General features: G+C 38.3%; 1 protein-coding gene across 2 annotated transcripts in view; it reads right to left on the bottom strand.

Annotated features, from left to right (window-relative positions):
* Nucleotides 1–210: 210 nt before the first annotated feature.
* DTD1 (D-aminoacyl-tRNA deacylase 1) overlaps nucleotides 211–25,844 on the bottom strand; it is a 308,428-nt gene continuing 282,794 nt past the window's right edge. Inside the window, exon 7 of one of the 2 annotated variants that reach the window (XM_053670944.1) lies at nucleotides 211–754. In XM_053670944.1, the coding sequence (XP_053526919.1) occupies nucleotides 630–754 (125 nt within the window). In that variant the 3' untranslated portion in view covers nucleotides 211–629. The remainder of the gene's footprint in view (nucleotides 755–25,844) is intronic. The other variant, XM_053670946.1, reaches the window with a different exon arrangement.

The raw sequence follows: 25,844 nt of genomic DNA, 5'->3' as shown, positions 1-25,844 counted from the left end.
CAGTCATACTTGATCTCAGTCATTTGGCCATTCTATAACTGGATTTCCTTCCCATCCACACTCCCCTTTCCTGCCACCTCATGTCCAAGTAAAATGTAATTAACTACAAATTATCATACAGTCTCTCACTTGGGAATCAGAAGCCTATGTGGGCCACTAAGGGAATGCCTCTCATAAGAGGGTTATTTGGGAAAAAAAATAATAACCTGGTAAGGTTTGGAGTTTTATTATTTTTTTAGAAAAAAGGGAAAATTTACAAGATGCAAAAGCCACACATAATACATTATCATTGGTGATTGTTCTCTTTACATGGGCACTGGCTTGCTCAATGTTGGGAAGAACATGGATAGCATGAATGTATTTGAAACCCATCCATAATGGACACACAGAAATAAACCACAGTGTGAAAAAAGAACATGATGACAAATGATATTGGGCCAGCCTGTTCCAAAAGTAAGCAAAGACAATACAGGATCCAACAAAGTCTTCTTGTGGGTGAGACACAGGTGTATGGCCTGCTGCCATGAGCACAGGGCTCGTTCTCTGCACTGGCAGCACCCACTTCCTCCATCAGACCACAGCAACAACAGAAAATGGTAACGTTCCTTTGGTGTTTTTTGCAGGGCTCTTCAGGTTCCTGATTTCTTCTTTCTGTCTTCCTTTTCACAATTTAGTTCCGAATTCTTGAAGCAGTTTAAGTGTTTAGCATCTTTCATGAATTTTTCAGAATCCAGTTTCACCCAATAATAATGCACTAAAAAGAACAAAAACAAGACATAACTCAGAAGGGTCCCAATATTTGCCTTCAAATCCAATTTAAAAATATTACTAAGCATAATAAAATAGCTGAGGATGATGTTTTTGAAGTTCATACAATGTAAATAACATGACAGTGTTTCACTTTACCGTGAAAATATGCAATGTTATCATTTATAAATTCAAATGCCTTTTCATCAAAAAGTTTCCAATGTATTAGAACTTCATAGAGTTCAAAAAGGTAACTAAACCAAATATCTGGGAATTAAACAACACACTTCCAAATGGCTTTTATAGCAAAAAGAAGTCACAAGGCAAATTATAAAACACTTTAAAGTGAACAAAATGAAAATGAAATATAGCAAAACTGAGATACTCACCTAAGGCAGTGTTTAGAGGGAAATTCATAGTATTAAGTCCTTATATTAGAAATGAACAGGGACTTCTGGTCAAGATGGAGGCATAGGTAGATACACTTGGCCTCCCCCCAGAAACAAAAAAACAACAACAAATTTTAAAACAAAAAAATAACCATATCTGCCAGAAAATCAAACTGTATGGAAGTCTGACAACCAAGGAGTTAAAGAAATATTCATCCAGTCCAGAAGGAGGGGCAGAGATGGGCAGCAGGAGGAGAGAGGACTCATAGCAAGGCAGTGGCTGGAGGACTGGGGCTGGCAGAGTGGGTGTTTCCACATTTGTGTGTGGATAAACCAGGAGGAACAACTGGGGAGCAAGACAGACTGTGCAAACCAGGGTTCCAGCAAGGGGAAATAAAGCCATAAAACCTCTGACTGAAAAAACCTGTGGATGTTGAGGGAGCAGGAGAAACTTCCAGCCTCTCAGGGGTTCACTGGAGAGACCCACAGGGCCCTAAAATGTACACAAAATCACCAACCTGCAAATTAGCACCACAAGGGTCCAATTTGCTTGTGGGTAGCAGAGGAAGTGACAGAAAGCCAGCCCAGAGCCAAGCAATTGACATCGTCTCTCTCAGACCCCTCCCCCACATACAGTGTCATAAGTCATTGATGTGTGTTGCCCTGACCTGGAAAATACCTAAAACTCTGCTCCTTACTACATAACAGGTGCACCAAGACAAAGAAATATGGCCCAAATAAAAGAACAGATCAAAGCCCCAGAAAAAAACACAACTGAGTGATGAAGACATAGCCAAACTATCAGATGCACAGTTCAAAACATGATAATCAGGATGCTCACAGAAATGGTTAAGTATGCTTGCAAAATAGAGGAAAAAGGGAAGGCTATAAAAAGTGAAATAAAGGAAAATGTACAGGGAACCAAAAGTGAAGGGAAGGAAACTAGGACTCAGATCAACAGTGTGGACCAGAAGGAAGAAATAAATGTTCAACCAGAACAGAATGAAGATACAAGAATTCAAAAAAAAAAAATGATGAGAGGCTTAAGAACCTCCAGGACAACTTTAAACATTCCAACATCTGAATCCTAGGGGTACCAGAAGGGGAAGAGAAAGAACATGTAATTGAAAACTTATTTGAAAACATAATGCAGGAGAACCTCTCCAAGGTTCTCCTGGCAAAGGAAGTAAGACTTCCAGGAAGATCAGAGAGTCCAATCTGGCAAAGGAAATAAGACTTCCAGGAGGTCCAGGAAGATCAGAGAGTCCCAAAGAAATTGGACCCAAGGAAGCACATACCAAGGTACATCATAATTTCATTACCCAAGATTAAAGATAAGGAGAGAATCTTAAAAGCAGCAAGAAAAAAGGAGATAGTTACCTACAAAGGAGTTCCCATAGGCTATATCAGATGACATTTCCAAAGGAAACTTGCAGGGAAGAAGGGGCTGGAAAGAAGTACTCAAAGTCATTAAAAGCAAGAACCTATACCCAAGATTACTTTATCCAGCTAAGCTTTCCTTTAGAATGAAAGGGAAGATAAACTGCTTCCCAGATAAGGCCAAGTTAGAGTTCACCACCACCAAGCCCTTATTATGCGAAATGTTAAAAGGACTTATCTAAAACAAAGAAGATAAAAAATATGAACAGTAAAATGACAGCGAACTCACAACTATCAACAACTGAACCTAAAAAAACAACAAAAAAAATGAACTAAGCAAACAACTAGAACAGGAACAGATTCACAGAAATAGAGATCACATAGAGGGTTACCAGTAGGGAGCAGAAGGGAGGAGAATGGGAGAAAATGTACAAGGAATAAGAAGCATAAATTGTAGGTACAAAACAGACAGGGGGTGGTTAAGAATTATATGGATAATGGGAAAGCCAAAGAACTTATATAACCCATAGACATGAACTAAGTTGGGGGAATGATGGTGGGAGGGGGAGTACAGGGCAAAGGGGAAAAGGGGGAGAAAAAATGGGACAACTGTAATATTATAATCAATAAAATATATTAAAATTAAAAGAAAAGGTATGGTCCTCACTCTCCCCACCCCACTACCACCACCACCACCACCATATTACTTGGGAAGCCATCATATTTTATCATATATAATGCATACTTTCTGCCCAAAATTTTGAGGGAAAAATAAGCATGTGTGTTATATATGAATAGCAGTAATTCCTTATCTATATAAATGGTTTTAATTCTTTTATTTATGCTTATGCATTACAGATATAACTCTAGAAAGCAACAATGATATCTGTATACAAAACAATACCCTGGAATACAATAATCTGTTTTGTTGCTAAATATAAATAAATAAATAATTGAGTTAAAAAATTAAAACAAAAGATTTTTTTTACTGAAAGTTTGGGCCAAAACCACAGGTATGCAAAATACATGGCAAAGTACAGTAATCTTCACCTAGCTTTTTACTGGGTAAGTAATTATCTATCAGCTCAGGAAAATTTAGAATTTTGTGTGGAGCAGCTTAAGAGAATCAAACTAAGAGTGTTAATGTTTCTTTTGTTACATTGTGCACATTTTGTATTTCAAGTACTTGAAAATGTTTTAAAAATCTGGTTTAGTGGGGTGCTTAGATAAGACTGGAGATTCTAATTTAAATCAGTTGGATATAGACTGTTCTTTGAAGTTAAATTCTCACTGGGACTGTAAAACCTTTTTTTTTTTAAATCTTGAAATTTACTATTTTTATATGTTTACTTATTATATTACAATAAAAATATGAGGGAGGCCGGAAAAGAAAGAAGGAAGCTGTGAAGTCAATAATCTGAGTTTCCACTCAAAGGAACTAAAAAAATAAAAGCAAAGTAAACCAAGAACAAGCAGAGTAGGGGAATAATAAAAACAAGAACAACAGTGAAATTGTAAACAGAAAAACAAAAAGAAAAATAAAAAGGTGAAAAGTGCTGGAAGCAACCTAAGTGCCCATCAGTAAATGAGTGGATTAAAAATCTATGGTACATTTACACAGTGGAATACTACACAGCACAAAGAAAGGAGCTCTAACCCCTTGCAACAGCATGGATGGAACTGGAGAGTATTATGCTAAGTGAAATATACCAGGCAGTGAAAGACAAATACTACATGATCTCAGCTATAAGTGGAACCTAATCAACAAAACAAACAAGCAAAATATAACCAGAGATGTTGAAATAAAGAGTAAACTGACAGTAACCAGACAGGAGGTAGGAGGTGGCAGGTGGGAGGGGGATAATGGTGAAAAGAAGGGGGAAGGGTCATCAAGGAACATGTATAAAGGACCCATGGACAAAGCCAAAGGGAAAAGGATCGAGGGTGAGAGGTAGGAGTGAGTGGGGTGGGGGGGAAAATGAAGACAATTGTACTTAAATAACAATAAAAAATGCAAAGAAAAGGAAAGAAAAGGAAGAAGAGAAAAAGGTACAATCTGAGACCAAAGAAAGACACCTTCTACATCCATAAGTTATGGGTATCAGCAATATTCTTACCTGATCTCATTTACTTCTTACATAACATATAAAAGGCACTATGCAGAAATAAAACTATGTTAAATTAAAATCAATTTTAAAACAAATCAAAAAAAGAACCCCCCCCCAAAAAAATCAATAAACCTCTTGCCAGACAAGGGGAAAAAAAAGACAAAAGTTACAAATAGCAGGAATCTAACAGGCAACATCAATACAGATTTTATAGATATTTAAAGGATAAAAATGATATATCATATACAACTTTATGCCCACATACTAGACAAGAGATGAAACAGACTAATTCCTTAATAACAGACAGAAAGCCTCATTTCCAATCCTCTTACCAATAAGGGAGGCAGAGGGGTACTAGGCTAAAGAAAGCACAGGGATCCTGATGACCAGTGTTTTAAACTGTGCACCTGAGAGTTTTGCTATTTCTTTATCCCTTAGATCTATGGTCTCTGGGGCTTTGAGATCTTCTTGCGACATTTTTGGTCTGTTCTGGTCCTTTAAGTGTGAGAAGCGGTGCCTTGGACTCCCAGGTTGCTGGGTTGTGACGCTGTATGTGGGGGCGTGGTCAGAGCAGGGAAATGGCGACCCCCTCTGCTGTTTCTCACAGCTAGGTGAGGATTAGCTTCTTAGGTGGTTCACCTGGGCCGGGCCACTCAGAGTCGCTGGGTTATGACATTTAGAATGGAAGGACAGATAAGGTGCTTCTCAGATAAGATCAAATTCAAAGAGTTCATCATCACCAAGCCCTTATTATATGAAATGTTAAAGGGACTTATCTAAGAAAAAGAAGTTAAAGAAACATGAACAGTGAGAGGACAACAAACTCACAGTTATTAACAACCACACCTAAACCAAAAGCAAACTAAAAGGACAGCTAGATCAGGAGTGGAAACATAGAAATGAAGATCTCAAGGAGGGTTAGCAACAGGGGAGTGGGAGGAGGAGAAGGGGGGAGAAGGTACAGAAAATAAGTAGCATAGACAGTAGATAGAAAATAGATGGGGGGGGCAAGAATAGCATGGGAAATATAGAATCTAAAGGAATTGAGACACATGGTCATAAACTAAAGTGGGGGTAATGGTGGGGATGGGGGGTAGGGTGGAGGGGAATGAAGGGGGGAATAGAACAACTGTAACAGCATAATCAATAAAAAAAATTTTAAAAAAAAGAAAGCACAGGGACTGGGAAAACTAACCACATGTTCTTGTGATATTTTCAATACTGCCTGAGGTATGGTATTTCCTTTGATATAAAATGTCCAAGCGTCTTGAGTTTCCCTCTGTAATCTGAGGCTACAACCAGCTTGTCTTGCCAAAATTTGTGAGGCAGGTATTTGCCATTCAAGAGTTAACTAAATCCTAAACTTAACTGAGCAGTTTCTATTCCCTTATATCTAAATTCCAATTGGATGAACTTCAGTAAAAGTCAAAAATTATGGTCACGGGGGTTGCATGTGGTGATGCCATGTCTGTGAAAATGCCTCCAGATGCACTCAACACAGGCTGCATTCTTAAGGAATTAATAATGAGCAAATTCCTCAATGGAATTAATAGCCTTCCATTCCTAATCCCAGCTTGATACTGAGGTCCACAGGCCCACTAAATAAAGGCTAATTGCAACTTCCCCCTAGTCCATGTTCTTTGGTTTTGTCTGGACCCAAACAAGGGACTGAAACTTTCCCCAAGGCCTGCCCTCATGCTCTGAAACACGGTTGTCAAGGTCCTGAATCACTTAATAAGAATTATCTGAAAGACCACCAGAGGGTAGAGAAAATAAAACAATTCCTGGGAAACAAATTACTTCCATTTGTAAGTCTAGAGAAGCAGTCCATTTTTTTCTGTATTTTAATCAATATGTGAATCCACACATAAGAACTCTACTTTTCTTCTAAGCTGCAATACTAGTAACAGATACTGAAATTGGTTCTCATAGAGACCTTTGGCAAACTCCATCTTCTTGGTATAAACTGAAACCTTTGGTTTTGGACGCAAAATGAGCTTTGAGATTCTACTTGAATACATTATTCTTATACACTTATTCCTATTAAATATTCTACATGTTTTAATGCATTGAGATTATAAATGTATACTTCATATATTTGATGTGCAGTTGAAAATGATAAGGTTTACTATAGAAGAATAAATGACCTAGAAAGCATTCATGATATTTTATTAAGTGACAAATGCAGGTAACATTAAATATACAGTATGTCTCTAACTTTGGAAAGAGAAAAAAATTAACTGCTTAGAGAAAATGTTATGAAAGCATTGTGTAATTACTACCTTAGTATAATGAGATGGCAGATGACTTCTATTTTTTTTTTAGTATTTACATCTTTGAAATTTTCTATAAAAAATGAATTTTAACTTTGTAATAAAAATAGCTTTTAAAAGAAATTTTATATGAGAAAGATGATTTAGAAATTCTAGTTCCCTCCTACAGAATCAGAAAATTGGAAGGAATTCTGAAAGGTTTCAGCCCAGGAGTTCTCAAGGTTTTTAGGTAAACCACTCAGGCATAGGGACTTTATATAGCATTTAACCTGGGGTTTACAACTAAATATGTCTTCAGAACTAACAGTGCTCCAAAGCACACCAAGTGCCTATCAGTAGATGAGTGGATAAAAAAAGCTACGGTGCATTTAGACAATGGGATACTATTCAGCCTTAAAAAAGAAGGAAACCTTACCTTTTGTGACAGCATGGATGGACCTGTAGGGTACTATGCAAAGTGAAATAAGCCAGTGAGAAAAAGACAAGTACCATATGATTTCACTTGTATGTGGAATCTAATGAACAAAATAAACTAACAAACTAAATAGAAATAGACTTATAGATACAGAAAATAGACTGACAGCTGTCAGAGGGGAGGGGGTTTGGGGGCTGGGTAAAAGGAGTAAGGGATTAAGCAAAGAAAAATAAAATTTATAGACACAGACAAGAGCATGATGATTACCAGAGGGAAAGGGGGTTGTGGGAAGCTAGAAGAAAGTAAAAGGGGAATAAATGTTGATGGAAGAATACTCGACTTGGGGTGGTGAAATCAGTACAATATACAGATAATGTTTATAGAAATGTACACCTGAAACCTATATAATTTTATTAACAAATGTCACCCCGATAGATTCAATTTATAAGTAAATAAATAACTAACTGTGCTACTACTGGGAGCTCTAACAGGCATACCTAATCATAATATCAACATTAGAGACTTTTGTCCAGCCATAAGTCACTGCCCCATCACAATACATGGATTGGTCAGTAGATGCTTTTAATTTCCAACCTCACCTTTAACAAATGTTCCCTCTCATCTTCTTAAATATAACTATAGAAAAACCTAGGGACCAGGTTGCTGGCTATCAACTGGGACCAGGTGGAGATCATGAGGCTCACATAGCTGGAAGTATGAGCAGGGATGTGAGGAGAAGTCAAGTCCAAGCTGATAAATAACATGATTTTCTAGAAGAGTGGACCACGGACACTTAAATTTTAGAAACCCCAGAACACAGGAAATATACCTCCCTCTGAGAAGACCACATCCATTTCCAAATGCAATTTTTTTTATCTTACTGTGAGCCAGGTGAACTACTTGAGAGCCAGACATGACCTGTAGGCTGGGGACACCTGACAGGCAGCAGTAAGAAGTATCTGATAACTTAGCACCACAACTTCCTAGCCTATGAAAGAAGCTGCTGGAGTGGTTCTTTTTAACTCCCTGGAAACATCAGAGAAACATTGGGGAACAATGCAGGACCGGGAGTCCTCAACAGTCTGTTGAAACACTGAGTCACTCAAAGATACTGACAACCAGCTGATCTGCTTCTGGCTTCAGGCCATTAGAACAACCACAAGAGGTAAGTGCTAGAGTTAGGATATACCAAAACCACAGATCTGCTCTCCAAATGACTCTCAAAAGAGTCATTTATTCATAGAACGAACACTTTAAAAATTTATATGGAACCATAAACAACCCCGAATAGCAGCTGCTACTTTGAGAAAGAAGAACAAAGTAGGAGGGATCACAATACCTGATATCAAACTGTATTACAAGGCCACTGTAATCAAAACAGCCTGGTACTGGCAGAAAAACAGACACATAGACCAATGGAACAGAACAGAGAGCCCAGAAATCAACCCAACTCTCTACAGTCAATTAATATTCGACAAAGGGAACAGTAACATAAAATGGAGTAAAGATAGCCTCTTCAGCAAATAGTGTTGGGAGAACTGGACAGCTATGTGCAAAAAAATGAAACTTGAGCACCAACTTACACCATACACCAAAATAAATTCAAGGTGGATAAAAGACTTAAATATAAGTCGTGACACCATTAAAGTCCTAGAGGAGAACATTGGCAAGAAAATCTCAGATATTTCATGCAGCAACATTTTTACGGATATGTCCCCTAGAGCAAGGAATAGAAAGGAAAGAATAAACAAATGGGATCTCATTAAAATAAAAAGCTTCTGCGTGGCTAAAGAAAACAGTATTAAATTAAAAAGACAACCAACTGTATGGGAAAACATATTTCCCAGTGATACCTCAGACAAAGGTTTAATCTCCAAAATATACAAAGAACTTACACAACTCCACTCTAAGAAGACACCCAACCCAATTAAAAAATGGGAAAAGGACTTGAACAGACACTTCTCCAAGGAGGACATACAGAAGATCCAGAGACACATGAAGAGATACTCAATATCGTTAGCTATCAGAGAGATGCAAATTAAAACCACAATGAGATACCACTTCACACTGGTCAGGATGGCTATCATAAACAAAGCAACTAACAACAAATGTTGGAGAGGTTGTGGGGAAAAGGGGACCTTAGTTCACTGTTGGTGGGATTGCAGACTGGTACAACCATTATGGAGAACAGTATGGAATTTTCTCAGAAAAATAAAATTTGATCTGCCTTTTGACCCAGCAATTCCATTGCTAGGATTATATCCTAAGAATCCTAAAACATCAATATCAAAGAACCTATGCACCACAATGTTCATAGCAGCACAATTTACAATAGCCAAGAGTTGGAAGCAACCTAAGTGCCCATCAGTAAATGAATGGATCAAAAAATTGTCGTACATATACACAATGGAATTCTATGCAGCAGAGAGAAAGAAAGAGCTACTACCCTTTGCAACAACGTGGATGGAACTGGAAAGCATTATGCTGAGTGAAATAGGCCAGGTGCTGAAAGACAAATACCATATGATCTCACCTTTAACAGGAAGCTAAACAACAAAACAAACAAGCAAGCAGAATAAAAACAAAGACACTGAAACAGAGAACAAGGAGACAGTGACCAGAGGGGAGAGGGAAGGGAATTTAAGGGGAAAAAAGGGGAGGGATTTGGAGGAAGAAATAGGAAGGACACAGGGACGAGAACCAAGGGGGGTGGAAATGGGAGGGAGGTAGGGAGCATGGGGCGGGGGGGGCGGCTGGGATGGGAGAAATAGACAAAAAACTGTACTTGAAAAATAACTAAATAAAATTTTTTTAAAAGAGTCATTTATTTATTTCAGGTCATGAAATAAATGACCTGAAATCATTCAGAGGATCTGAATCATTCAGAGGATCTAATCTGAATTCATTTACTTAGAAAAGAAAAGCTATTCTATGAAAAACATGAAAGTTGCTAGAAAGTCAATGATCAATGAAGGATTCACTCAGACCTTCTAGCATTGTTAAAGGTTCCAGTGAGCTCTCCACTGAGTTCTCAAAATAGAGAATCTCTTCTGATACTTAAATGTTGATGGTGCCCGCTTGGTGATGAGTACATGAGGGCAGTGATTCAAGTTCTAATTAATAAAGTAAAGCTTGGTGTTATATAATAAAGCAATCAGGGGAAAAACCTGATGTTACCTAATAGTGGAAGGAACAAACTCTGAAAGCAATTAGTTTTTTTGGCTTAATTTCTACCCCATCTATTTCTCATGTATATATGTATATTTTTAACCATGTCAATCTTACAGAACTTACAGTGGTTCTAATGATGGTCTCAAAATCTTAACCTAGTCCCTCTACTTGATGCTGTCCAAATGAACTCTTTGCAAGCATAGAATCATTCCGCAGCCACTAGCCATAGGTAGCTCTTTAGCACTTGAAATGTGGCTACTGTGTGGAGGAAGTGAATTTTAAATTTTATTCAATTTTAATTAATTTATTTCTTTTTTTTAACAGATTTTTTTTAAGATTTTATTTTTTATTTCTTTAGAGGGGAAGGGAAGGAGAGAGGGAGAGAAACATCAATGTTTGGTTGCCTTTTGTGTGTCCCCTGCTGGGAACTGGCCTGCAGGGGACTGGCCTGCAACCCAGACATGTGCCCTGACTGGGAATCGAACCGCGATCGTGTAATTTATTTCTTAACATGTTTAATTTTATTTTTCCTTTGTCAAGTCTTGCATCCATCTAACAGTACATAGAATTATAATATGATTGACTATATTCTCTAAGCTGTACTTTACATCCCTGTAATTATTTTGTAACTGCCCATTTGTGCTTCTTTTTTTTTTTTGGAAATTCTTTTTATTAAAGATTTTTTATTTATTCATCTTTAGAGGGGGAAGGGAAGGAGAGAGGGAGAGAAATATCAATGTATGGTTGCTTCCTGTGCACTCCCCGCTGGAAACTAGCCCACAACCCAGGCATGTGCCCTGACCAGGAATCGAACCACGACCCTTTGGTTCACAGGCCCATGCTCAATCCACTGAGCTACACCAGCCAAGATCATTTGCACTTCTTAATACCTTCATCTTTTCCACACAGTCCCTGAATACTCTCCCAAATCTGATAACCATCAGTCTGTTCTCTGTATCAATGAGTCAATCTCAATTTTGTTTGTCTTTTATTTTATTCTTTAGATTCCACATATAAGTAAAATCATATGGTATTTGTCTTTCTCTGAATGACTTATATCACTTAGCATAATACCCTCTAGGTCCATCCATGTTGTCACAAATGGTAGTATTTCATTTTTTTTATGGCTGAGTAATATTCTATTGTCTATATGCAACACATCTTCTTTAGCCATTTGTCTTTTGATTGGTGCATTTAATCCACTTACATTTAAATTAATTGATAGGTATGTCATTATTGACATTTCATTACTTGTTTTTGTAATTCTCTGTTTCTTATTCTCATGCTCCCTTCTACATTGATGACTTTCTGTATTGTTATGTTTGCATTCCTTTCTCTTTATTTCTTGTATATCTCTTGTAGATTTTTGGTTTCTGATTATCATGTGCTTCATATATACCAAGCTATGTTTATACCAGTATATTTTAATTGATGGTTTTAAGTTGAACATATTCTATAATCACTACCATTTTTTACTTACCCCTTCAACATGTTTGGTCACTTTTTTTTTAACTTCTTGTGTGTATGTGCATGTGTTTGTGTTTATCTCTTAATTTACTGTTGTAATTACACATGATCTTCCTATTTTTGCCTATTCACCTTTGCACTAACTTTAGTTTTGTTTCATCCATTGCTTCACTTATGTTTGCCCTTGTTAGTGAGATTTTTTTCCTTTGGGTATTATTTTCATATTTGTATTTCTTCTTTTTCCCCTCCCCCTCCTTCTTCTCATTTCTTCTCTTTCTTCTTCAGGAATTATCTACCAACATTTCTTGTAATACTGGTTTAGTGGTGATGAACTCCTTTAGCTTTTTCTTCGGGAGGTTTTTTTTTCTGTCCTTCAATTCTAAATGATAGCTTTGCTGGATAGAGTAATATAGGCTGTATGTCCTTGCATTTCATCACTTTGAATATTTTCTGCCAATCCCTTCTGGCCTGCAGTTTCTGCTGAGAAATCAGTTGACAGTCTTATGGGAGCTCCATTGTAGGTAACTGCTTTCCTTTTGTTGCTTTTAAGATTCTCTCTTTGTCTTTAACGTTTGGCATGTAATTACGATGTGCCTCAGTATGGGCCTCTTCAGGTTCCTCTTGTTTGGGACTCTTTCTTTTTTTTATAATAAATTTTATTTAGTTACTTTTCAAGTACATTTTTTTATCTATTTCTCCCATCCCACCCCCCCGCTCTGTCTCCCTCCTCCCTCCAATTTCCCCTCCCCCAGTCCTCATCCCTGTGTCTTTCATACTTGTTCCTCAAAATCCCTCCCCCTTTTTCCCCTTAAATTCCCTTCCCTCTCTCCTCTGGTCGCTGCCCACTTGTTCTCTATTTCAGTGTCTTTGTTTTTATTCTGTTTGCTTGTTTGTTTTATTCTTTAGCTTCCTGTCAAAGGTGAGATCATATGGTATTTGTCCTTCAATGCCTGAGCTATTTCACTCAGCATAAGGCTTTCCAGTTCCATCCATGTTGTTGCAAAAGGTAGTAGCTCCTTCTTTCTCTCTGCAGCATAGAATTCCATTGTGTATATGTACCACAAGTTTTTGATGGATTCATTTACTGATGGACACCTAGGTTGCTTCCAGCTCTTGGCTATTGTAATTGTGCTGCTATGAACATTGTGGTGCATAGGTTCTTTGAAATTGATGTTTTAGAATTCTTGGGGTATAATCCTAGCAGTGGAATTGCTGGGTCAAAAGGCAGGTCGATTTTTATTTTTCTGAGAAAATTCCATACTGTTCTCCATAATGGTTGTACCAGTCTGCAATCCCACCAAACAGTGAACTAAGGACCCCTTTTCCCCACAACCTCTCCAACATTTGTTGTTTGTTGCTTTGTTTATGATAGCCATCCTGACCGGTGTGAAGTGGTATCCCATTGTGGTTTTAATTTGCATCTCTCTGATAGCTAACAATATTGAGCATCTCTTCATGTGTCTCTGGATATTCTGTATGTCCTCTTTAGAGAAGTGTCTGTTCAAGTCCTTTTCCCATTTTTTAATTGGGTTCAATGTCTTCCTAGAGTGGAGTCGTGTAAGTTCTTTCTATATTTTGGAGATTTAAAACTTTGTCTGAGGTATCATTGGCAAATAGGTTTTCCCATACAGTTGGTTGTCTTTTTAATTTAATACTGTTTTCTTTAGCCATGCAGAAGCTTTTTATTTTGATGAGATCCCATTTGTTTATTCTTTCCTTTCTATTCCTTGCTCTAGGGGACATATCAGTAAAAATGTTGCTGCGTGGAATATCTGAGATTTTCTTGCCAATGTTCTCCTCTAGGACTTTAATGGTGTCACGACTTATATTTAAGTCTTTTATCCACCTTGAATTTATTTTGGTGTATGGTGTAAGTTGGTGCTCAAGTTTCATTTTTTTGCACATAGCTGTCCAGTTCTCCCAACACTATTTGCTGAAGAGGCTATCTTTACTCCATTTTATGTTACTACCACCTTTGTCAAATATTAATTGAATGTAGAGAGTTGGGATGATTTCTGGGCTCTCTGTTCTGTTCCATTGGTCTATGTGCCTGTTTTTCTGCCAGTACCAGGCTGTTTTGATTACAGTGGCCTTGTAATACAGTTTGATATCAGGTATTGTGATCCCCCCTACTTTGTTCTTCTTTCTCAAAAGAGCAGCTGCTATTCGGGCTCCTTTATGGTTCCATATAAATTTTTGAAGTGTTTGTTCTATGTCTGTGAAACACACCATTGGTACTTTAATAGGTATTGCATTGAATCTGTATATTGCTTTGGATAGTATGGACATTTTGATAATGTTAATTCTTCCAATCCATGAACAAGGTATATTTTTCCACTTGTTTGTGTCTTCCCTGATTTCTTTCTTCAGTGCTGTGTAGTTTTCTGCATACAGGTCTTTTACCTCCTTGATTAGGTTTATTCCCAGATATTTTATTTTTCTTTTTGCTAAATCGAATGGGATTTTTTTCTTAATTTCTGCTTCTGCTGATTCATTGTTAGTATACAAAAATGCCTTTGATTCCTGGATATTGACTTTGTATCCTGCTGTTTTGCCAAGTTCATTAATTAGTTGGACCAGTTTTTGGGATTTATAGGATTTTCCATGTACACTATCATGTCATCTGCAAACAGTGACAGTTTTGTTTCCTCCTTTCCTATTTGGATGCCTTTTATTTCCTTTTCCTGCCTGATTGCTGTGGCCAAAACTTCTAATACTATATTGAATAGAAGTGGTGAAAGTGGACATCCTTGTCTTGTTCCTGATCTTAGTGGAAAAGCTTTTAGTTTTTGCCCATTGAGTATGATGCTGGCTGTAGGTCTCTCATAAATGGCCTTTATTATGTTGAGGATTGCTCCCTCTATTCCCACTTTGCTGACTGTTTTTATCATAAATGGGTGTTGTACTTTATCAAAAGCTTTTTCCGCATCTATTGATATGATCATGTGATTTTTGCCTTTCCTTTTGTATATGTGATGAATTACATTTACTGTTTTGCGAATGTTGAACCGTCCTTGCATCCCTGGGATGAATCCCACCTGATCATGGTGTATAATCTTTTGGATATATTGTTGGATGCGATTTGCCAATATTTTGTTGAGGATTTTAGTGTCTATGTTCATCAGCGATATTGGCCTGAAGTTTTCTTTCTTTGTTGTATCTCTGTCTGGTTTTGGAATTAGGATGATGCTGGCTTCATAAAAGAAGTTTGGGAGTTTTCCATTCTTTTGGATTTTTTGGAATAGTCTGTGCAGAATAGGGGTTAGCTCTTGCTTAAATGCTTTGTAGAATTCTCCTGTGAAACCATCTGGTCCAGGGCTTTTGTGTGATGGGAGTTTTTTGATTACTGCTTCAATTTCTTTTGCTGTTATTGGTCTATTCAGGTGTTCTACTTCTTTCTCATTGAGTTTTGGGAGATTATATTTTTCTAGAAATGTGTCCATTTCCCCTAGGTTCTCAAATTTCTTGGCATAGAGTTCTTCACAGTAATTTCTTACAATCCTTTCTATTTCTGCGGTATCAGTTGTAATCTCTCCTCTTTCATTTCTGATTGTGTTTATGTGTGTCCCTCCCCTTCTTTTCTTGATGAGCCTACTTAAAGGCTTGTCTATTTTGTTTATCTTTTCAAAGAACCCACTCCTGGATTCATTGATCCTTAGAATTGTGCTTTTAGTCTCTATGTCATTTAGTTCTGCTCTGATCTTGGTTATTTCCTTCCTTCTGCTTGCTTTGGGGTGTCTTTGTTGTTGTTCCTCGAGTTCTTGCAGGCCTAGAGTAAGGTTGTTTGTTTGAAATGTTTCTGTTTTCTTTAGGTAGGCCTGTATTGCTATGAACTTCCCTCTCAGGACTGCCTTTGCTGTGTCCCATAAATTTTGGGTTGTTGTGAGATCATTTTCATTTGTTTCCAGAAACTTTTTGATTTCTTCCCTAATTTCATTCTTGACCCATTCATTGTTTAATAGCATACCATTCAGTCTCCATGATTTTGGGTGTTTTGGGTTTTTTCCTTTGGGGTTGGTTTCCAGTTTCAGTCCCTTGGGGTCAGAGAAAATGCTTTGTATGATTTCAATATTCTTGAATTTGTTGAGGCTCCTTTTGTGTCCTATCATGTGGTCTATCTTTGAGACTGTTCCATGTGCATTTGAAAAGAATGTGTATTTAGCTTCTTTGGGGTGAAGAGGTCTGTATATATCGATTAGGTCCATTTCATCAAGGGTGTTGTTTAATGCCGCAATGTGTTTGTTGATATTTTGTTTGGAAGATCTGTCCATTTTGATAGTGGGGTGTTAAAATCCCCCACTATAACTGTGTTGCTGTCTATATCTTTCTTGAATTCCTCTAAGATTTTCTTTATATATTTTGGTACTCCTATGTTGGATGCATATATATTTATGATGTTAATGTCTTCTTGGTGGATTCTTCCCTTGAGTATTATGAAGTGACCTTCTGGGTCACTCTTTATGGCTCTTTTTTTGAAGTCTATTTTGTCTGATATGAGAATTGCTACCCCAGCTTTTTTTTCTTGTCCATTTGCTTGGAAAATTTGTTTCCAGCCTTTCACTTTTAGTCTGTGATGGTCTTTTGTCCTGAGGTGGGTCTCTTGTAGGCAGCATATGTGTGGGTCATACTTTCTTATCCATGACACTATTCTGTGTCTTTTGATTGGGGCATTTAATCCATTTACATTTAAGGTTATTATTGATAGGTACTTATTCATTGCCATTTTCGTACCTGTGTTCCTCTCCGTCTGTCTCTTTTCCTCCTTTCTTAAGGAAGTCCTTAAAGCAGTCCTTTTAGTATTTCTAGTAGAGCTGGCTTGGTGGCAGCTCTACTATTCTTTTAGAATAGCAGCTCTAAATTTCTTTTAGACTTCTTTTGTCCTGGAAGCTCTTTATTTGGCCTTCTATCTTGATTGAGAGCCTTGCTGGGTAAAGTAGCCTTGGTTGTAGGCCTCTGTTTCTCATTACTTGGAATATTTTTTACCATTCTCTTCTTGCTTGGAGTGTTTCCATTGAGAAGTCAGTGGCTAACCTTATTGGGACTCCCTTGTATGTTATTTCTTTTTTCTCCCTTGCTGCCTTTAAGATTCTCTCTTTGTCTTGGAAGTTTGCCATTTTAATGATGATGTGTCTTGAAGTGGGCCTCTTTGGGTTCCTCTTGAATGGGACTCTTTGTCATTCCTGGATTTGTGTGACTTTTTCTCTCATCAAATTAGGGAAATTTTCTCCAATTACTCTTTCAAATATTTTTCTATCTCTTGTTCTTCTTCTTCTTCTTCTGGTATTCCTATTATTCGGATATTATTACGTTTCATATTGTCTTGCATTTCTCTTAATGCCTCTTCATTCTTTCTGAGCCTCTTTTCCCTTTCCTATTCTTTCTGTGAGATGCTTTCTACTTTGTCCTCCAATTCACTAATCCGATCTTCTGTTTCATCTACCCCATTTTTAATGCTTTCCACTGTGTTTTTTAATTCAGAAATTGTATTCTTTATTTCCTCTTGGCCCTTGCTAATAATTTCCATTTCCTTTTTCATGTTGATATAGTTTGCGATGAGATCATTTTAGCTCCCCTGTAGTTTCTGGTAGCTGATTGTGAGCTCTTTGAATTTCCTGATAACCAGTGCTTTGAATTCAGTATCTGATAGTTGACTTGCCTCTATTTCATCTAACATTCTTTCTGAGGATTCCTCCTTTCCTTTCATTTGTGGATTGTTTCTTTGTCTTCCCATTGTTTGTGAGACTCTTCTTGTTAGCCTCAGCTTCTTAGATTAATCTGTTTTGACAGCCTGGGTTTATGGTGTGAACTTTTGTGGTGGAATGCCTGTGAATTTCAGTGGTGCAGCCTCTTTTGGTTATCCTGTTGTTCTCTGATTCCACCTACTCAAATATGCAGCAACTTGTGGCTTCTCTCCTACAACAATGTGCAGTTTGTCTCTCTGACTCTACTATTTGGAGGCCTCTTCTATGGGTCCTGCTCTGGTCTTTTCATATTTTGAAGTTGATTGCGACTCTTGTGGGTAAAAGAAGGAAATGACATGGAAAGAAATAAAAGGAAGAAAGAAAAAAATGGTAGGGGAAAGGAAGAAAGAATAGTAAGTTTAGAAAGAAAAGAGAAAGAAATAAAACAGAAAATCCGGGAAAAGACGACAAAAGTATGGAAAGATGAAAGAGTAATAAAATTTAAAAGAAATAACAGATTACTTTTAAAAAGCAAAAAGATAAAGTAATGGAGAAGGAAGAAAGGTAAAAAAAAAAGAAAGAATAAAAATAAAATAAAGTTAAAAACCAAAAAACCAAAAAACGCACAAACAAAAATAATCTCTCAAAAACAACATCAGAAAAGGAAATGTCACTTGTTCGCTTCAAACTACCCCAACCGGTTTTTCTGGTTGCAGTTGGATGAGGGTCGATTGTTGTGATTTTTTTCAGCCAGCCCCTCTCAGGATCCAGACACTTGGCACCTCTCCCCAACTCCCTACAATGGGGAACTAGAACTTCCTCACAGCGCTCCCCTTGCAGGGGTCACCGCCATAGGCTGGTTTGCTGTGTTTGCAGGCACCTGCACCGGCTTAGTTGCCTAGTTCCCTCGGTCTTGAGCACAGACCTGCCCCCGTTCTGTTGGGAAGGCCCAGGCCCTGTGCCCAATCCTGGGCTCGCTGCCAAGCTGGGTGTGAAGCAGACCAGGCTGCCGTGTCTACTGGATTCAGAGCCCCAGGCTGCACCTCTGAGTTCTCTTGGGCTGGCAACCACAGAGTCCTTGGTTGGGGCCCTTTGTCCTCCGCACCCTCTCCGCAAAGGCTATCAAAAAAGTCTCTCCCGGCACCCCACCTTGCTTGGCCAGAAAGGGAGGGGGTTGAGGGTCTCAGCTCTTTTCCCAGGACCCCTCAGTGCCAGAGTCTTCCAGATAGTCTGAGGAGGGTGGACTGGAAGCCGGGAGCCGATCTGAGGACTGGGCGCCGACCTAGAAACTCTGTGTGCACGTCATGGCATGCTGCGTGGTGTGTATCCCTTCTGCTCCTGTGTTTGTCTGGGTCCCCTGGCCAACCTCTGCCAAAAAAAAACCTAGGGATGGAGCAGCACCACGCCGGGCTCTGGACCCAGAACTGTGTGCAGGCTGAAATCTCCTCTGCTCCCCTCTGGTTGGGTCTCTTGGCAGGTCCGGGCCCAAAAATCCTAGGGAGGGAGCTTTCGGGGCGCTGAACGCTGTCCCAGGCGCCGTTAGGCACTCTCCCAGACACAGTTCCCACCAGGCGCTGGACCTCCGAGCTATGCACAGACTGAAATCACCTCTGCTCCCCTCTGGTTGGGCCACTTGGCAGGCCCCCTGGCCCAAAAATCCTAGGGAGGGAGCCATCTGGGCGCTGAAGGCTGTCCCAAACGCCGCTGAGCTCTCGCCACTGGGCGCTGGTACCCCTACCCTGCACCGGCTGTTTCTCCCTGCTCCGTCCCAGAGTCTACTGTACCGCTGCTGTCTCCCTACTGTCTGGTTCTTCCGTGACCAATGAGGTTTCTGGTTTCTTATTTTCATATATGCTTGGCAACTGCTGGCTTGCTGGCCTCACCTCCTCCGATCAGATAGTTTTCTCTCTCTTTTATACTAGGAACTGATATCTGCTCCGTCCTAGTCTACTGCCATCTTGAAACTTCTTGTTTGGGACTCTTTACACTTCCTGAACTTGTATGTCTATTTTCTTTGCCAGTCTTAAAAAGTTACAGTCATTATTGCTTCAAATAGATTTTCAATTTCTTACTTTATCTCCTCCTTTTGGTACCCCTATAATGTGAAGTCAATACACTTGATGTTGTCCCAAAAAGTCCCTTAAACTCATTTTTGGGGATTTTCTTTTTTCCTCCTTGCTGTTCTGACTGGTTCTTTTCTACTTACCTCCAGGTAAGAAGAGAGAGAATGGGGCAAAGAATAATATTTGAAGAAATATTGCTTAAAGTTTCCCAAATATACTGGAAAACATACATTTAAAGATTCCAGAAGCTCAGAAAACCCAAAGTGATACTCAGAATGAGACTTAGATATGGCATAGATGTTGAAATTATCAGGCAAAGTAAAATAAGTATGATTAATATGTTAAAAGCTCTAATGAGGAAACCAGACAATATGCAAGCAGAGATGGGTAATGTAAGCAGAGATGAAAACTCCAAGAAAGAATTAAAAGGAAATGCTAGAAATAAAATAAAAGCGCTGTAATAGAAATGAAGACTTCTTGATGGACATAGTCAAGTGATGAATCAGTGGGCTTAAAGATAGATCAATACAAATTTTCCAAACTGAATTCAAAGAGAGAAAAGAATGGGAGAAAAAGTAGTAACAGACCACCCAAGATCTGTGGGGCAACCACAACAGGTTTAATATTCGTATAACTAGAATACCAGAAAGAAAAAGGAGCGAGTATAGAGAAGAAATATTCCAACTAATGAATGGCCTAGAACATTACAAACTTAATGACAGAAAACACCAAATCACAGATCCAGGAGGCTTAGAGAACACCAAGCAGGAATCATACCTAAGCAAATCATATACAAATTGCAAAAAAAGAAAACCAGAAAATCTTGTATAAATTCTGGGGTTGGGGTGGTAAGGTAGGAAGGGATGCACATGGAATAGCCTTGAATACACTGTACCTACAGAGAAATGAGGATTAGAATTACAGAGGACTTTTCAGAAGAAACTATGCAACCAAAAGGAGAGAAGAATAAAATATTTAAAGTATCGAAAGAAAGAAAAAGCACTGATTGAGAATATACCACCAAAATTATGTTTCGAAAGTGAAGGAGAAATAAAGGCTTTCTTAGATATGCACTGCAAGGAATCCTAAAAAGTTGTTCTTCAGGCAGAAGGAACACAATATAAGTCAGAAATTTGGATTCACATAGTGAACTGAGGAGCATCAGAGAAGAAATTAAGGTAAATAAGATCTTTTTTATTCTTAATTAATCTAAAAATATTTATACAATAATAATAGTAACAATGTATTCATTTATATATCATATGAAAAGTAGTGTTAGGGATGGGAGGCAGGATGTGGTAAATGCTTCTCTAAGGTACCTATAATAGATATGAAGTGATACAGTGATATTTGAAGGTGGACTTAGGTTAGTTTAAAATATATATTGCCAACTCTAGGTCAACCACTGAAAAATTATTTTGAGTTAAAAAAACACATCACCTCAGAGGCACAGCTAGTTTTATACCACTAAAAACCTGTACACAGAGATCAATGTTGACACAAGGAAGCAAAGTGAAGCTCTGGGAATGAAAGTGATTCTACATTCTACAAGGGAAAAAAGTGAAAGTGATGGAATTTCCTTTTAACAGAACACACATGAACTGCTTCAGCTTAGTAAGAAGAAATATGCTCAGCCAGGACATGTCTTACTATTCAGATAAAGGTCAAATAGATGGTAGGTTCCAAAACAATTTCCTTGTTTGTTTTCAAGTGTGTTAACATTTGAGAACAGAAATATGAAGCACTGCTTAGGAACATGGTCCCCTTACACCCTAATGAAGACAGTTAAGTAAATATTTAAAGTAGGCAATACCTGCAACCAAAAGCAGAAACCACATTCTTTCAGTGAGAAGTTGTCCTAGCTCCTCTAGCTGTGAGCCAGAAAGGGGAAAAAATCCTCCCAATGAGTTGAGGGAGCATGAAAGGAATGAAAGAGAGGACAAAAACACAGGTTAATTTTAGCAGTTTCATATCCATTTAATAAATAAGAACCAACATTTGCAATGTGATAGAGAAATGTCAATATATTGGGAATGTCCTCTGAACCATGAAGGTTTTTGACTCATTTTCAAAGAAAAATATGCCCAATATCGTGAAGTTTCTCATTCCATTTTCTTTTGCCTTTTCTTTCCCTCTCATGCCTTGAAAACTCAAAGCTTCTCCCTTTAGGGTCTGTCAGCCTCCCTAGGGATCTCTTTTTTTTAAGAAAAGCAAATGAAAACTGCAGCTCCTCTCATTGAGGTGTGGAGGTGTCCTGACTGCTGTTTTTCTGTGGAGCAGAGCAAATGCCAAGGTCACTTTCTCTTTGTCATTACTCAATTAAGCTGTAAAAAAATTTTTGAATATTGGGTGGTGATTTTGTGGGATGACTGGGATGACAAATTTTGTCAGAAGGGGCAACAAAAGCCCACGGACAACAAAACCCCAAAATAAATAATTGGAGTAATAGCTGTCCTTTAGTCTATCCCCCTATTTGGGTCCACAATCTGGTACAATGGCTAAAATCCCGAAGTAGGGTGCCACAGACCTTCTCTGGTCCTTAGCTGGCTGTGGGTGTCTCAGAGGCAGCCAGAATGAAGGCTCAGAAGACCCGTCACTTATATCCATCCACACCTGGATGTCAGCACCAGCCACCAGGCCTCTACTATACAATCTCTGATTTGAATAATTGCAGGTGGACACCTAACTGTCAGTAAATGAATGGCTTTTCTCCTGCAACTAGTCAAAAAACAGATGGTACTACATAACTGTACCAAAAAAAAAATGTGGCTTCTGCATTTCCATGGGCTCTTCCAAACTTCCTCACAAACCTCCATCCTGCTGAGTAAGCAGCTGGGTAAATCTTGAATGCACAGTCACACTGTCTCATCTTGGTGTCAAAACAGCTGTCAGTTCTCAGTGGCCTCTCTGCTCAGGTGGCTGGTGTGAATCAGGACCTGGGCTCTGGTACTCTATTGCTCATGGGCAAGGGACCCTCCCTGGCTGACTTGGTCTTACCTCAGCTCTCACAAGCACTACAGACCCCTCAAGTCTCATTCAGAAAGCCAAAAAAAATTAATGCCTAAGATCTACACAAAATGTCAATACTGTTAAGACCTAAGATCATGACCCCAGTGCCCTCCTGGATGAAGTTATTCCCTTACAACCTCTAGGGCAGGCTCATATCACCCCTTCCAATATTCTCCATGGTCAACCCAATGAACACCCACACAACTCTCTTTTTCACTGCTCCCATGGTGACACCTTATATTAACTCCTTCCATCTTCTAATGGATGACTATGCCTTGTTGGCCCTTCTACTCAGCTACAGCATGCTTGTGGAGACCTGGAGACATCCTGTACAGCACTCTCCTTCCAGAATTCCCACAAGGGGCCAGAGTACAGGCCCTCATGGCTTCCAGTTTTTTCATCAATTTATCTTCTACCCCAAGGATGCTGACCTATAGCAGAGGACCAGAACACCAAGTGTGGCCTCTGGTGTTCCCCACATCTGTCCCTCTTTTCTCTCCCAGTGACCTTTCTAACCTGAGGGCTTTATTTCATCTTTCTGCCTGCCAGGAATCTCTTTCTTCACTCACCTTTTCCCCACATCTTCCCTAGGACCATAATAATGATATGGCAGCAGGGAACTTCATTTACAAGGAAGAAGAAGGAAAACACATCTGTCTACTCTTCAAAACACTGTGTCCCTTGAGTTTGCTTCCCCCCAGTGCAGTGTTTCCTCTCTGGCTAGTTCTTTTTCAGAGTTTGATGGGACAATAGTACAGTTGCTACCCAATCTACAGTTCCTTGAGAATAAATACAATTACAGATTTTTTAAATTTTTCATCAATTTTAGAGAAGCAGAAAATAGATACCTATTAAGTCTGTGACAAATTTTGCCTCTTAAACATGAGAGATGTTAGAAAGAAATGCCCACTTTCACCTCTTGCCCTTCTTTCTGTGTTCTTGGTTTTCTTATTGTTAATGTATCTTCTTGGAAGCTCTATGACACACAGTTACTGTCACTTCTTCAATGTATGGGGTGCTTGAGTATTTTTTGTGCCTAGAAAAATGGCTGAATCAATTCCAGGATGCCCAGTGGCCATGGGATACTGATGTGCATGATATACTCTCTACTGGAATTATTCTGAAGCCAAATTCTAATGTATATAGAAAGTTATACGTTACACTAACTTGAAAAAATTCTATACCCCTCAATAAATAAAACAAATATTTTTGAAGTATTGATCAGATGTAGTAAAAGCAAAAAATTAAGACATTAAATTTACAAAAAATATTAGCAACTTGATAAATATAACACAGAAAGAAATCAACTAAAACTAGATAGATACCAACAAAAATGAAACTAAGCCACTTTCTTACACCATATACAAAAATAAACTTAAAAATGGATTAAAAACTTAAATGTAAGACCTAAAGCCAAAAACTCCTAGAAGAAAATACAGGCAGTAAATACTTTGACATTGGTCTTACCAATATTTTTTCCCACATATGTCTTCTCAGGCAAGAGAAAAAAAAGGCAAAATAAACAAATGGAATTACAACAAACTAAAAACATTTTGCGCAGCAAAGAAAACCATCAATGAAACAAAAAGGTAGCCTACTGAATGGGAGAAGATATTTGTGAATGACATATCAAATAAGAGGTTGATAAACAAACTATATAAGGAACTCATATAACTCAACATCAAAAAATAAACAAAAAATAAAACAAGGGCAGCCCACATGAATAGATACTTCTCCAATGAGGACATACATATGGCAAACAGACATACAAAAAGATTCAGAACATCACTAATCATCGGGAAAATGCAAATGAAAATCACAATGGGACAACACCTCATACTTGTCGAGAACGACTATTATCAAAAAGCCAACAAAGAACAAGTGTTGGTGAGGATGTGGAGAAAAGGGAAACTTCATGCACTGCTGGTAGGATTGTACATTGGTGCAGTCACAATGGAAAACAGTACAAAGATTCTTCAAAACAACCCCCCAAAACTAGAACTACCATATGACCCAACAATCCATGTCTGGGTATTTTATCTGAAGAAATCCAAAACACTAATTTGGAAAGATATAAACACCCCTATGTTCATTGCAGCATTATTTACAATAGCCAAGATATGCAAACAACTTAGATGTCCATCAATAAATAAAGATGATTTTTAAAAATATATTTTATGAATTATTCCATTACAGTTGTTCTATTTCCCCCCTTCATTCCCCTCCACCCTGTACACCCCTCCCCCCATCCCCCCTTTGGTTTATGACCACGTGTCTCAAGTTCTTTAGATTATGTATTTCCCCTACTATTCCTGACCTTCCCCCTGTCTATTTTCTACCTACTATCTATGCTACTTATTTTCTGTACCTCCTCCCCCCTTCTCCTTCTCCCACTCCCTTGTTGCTAACCCTCCATGTGATCTTCATTTCTATGGTTCTGCTCCTGATCTAGCTGTCCTCTTAGTTTAGACTTCCAGGAAATCCAGGAAACTCAGAGAGTCCCAATAAAGAAAATAAGTTTATACACACACAAACACACATATGTATATATATTTCTAGAAAGATATGTCCAGAAAAAGTCCAGCCATTGTTAATATAATGAGAACAGTTTGTGCAACATCAGTGTAACCTGGCAGCCAAGGAGAGTGGAATGGAATGCATGTGCATGAACAATGATGACTTCACTGTACTAGTCAGTCCTTTGAAAGGAAATAGATTTCATACTGTCAATAAGATTCAGGAAAATATAATAGGGCAGTTGATGGCAGTTGGGAGAACTGTGTGTGAGGTCCCAAGGTGCCTAGTTTGACAGTGATTGAGGTGCCACTGTCCTATGTACAATATTTCTTGTATCTTGTATCTTCTTCAATAAATGTCTCTTTTTCATATTAGATGACTGGCTTGATACTTTCTGGACAGACTATTTTATTTTTCTATATATATGAATGAAGTCTTGCCATTTGCAACCACATGGATGATTGTTATGCTAAGTGAAACAAATCAGGCAGAGAAAAAAACTATATGATTTCACTTACATGTGAAATCTAAGAAAGAAAACAAATGAACAAAGAAATGGATTCATGGATATAAAATATAAACTGATGGTTCCAAAGGGGTGGGGGTAAAGGTGTTAGACAAAAA

Source organism: Artibeus jamaicensis, unplaced genomic scaffold, assembly GCF_021234435.1.
Source record: "Artibeus jamaicensis isolate MK-2021 breed Jamaican fruit bat unplaced genomic scaffold, CSHL_Jam_final contig_65, whole genome shotgun sequence".
NCBI lineage: Eukaryota > Metazoa > Chordata > Mammalia > Chiroptera > Phyllostomidae > Artibeus > Artibeus jamaicensis.
The sequence above is the reverse complement of the archived record's forward strand: the minus strand, read 5'-3'. Positions and strand labels throughout refer to the sequence as shown.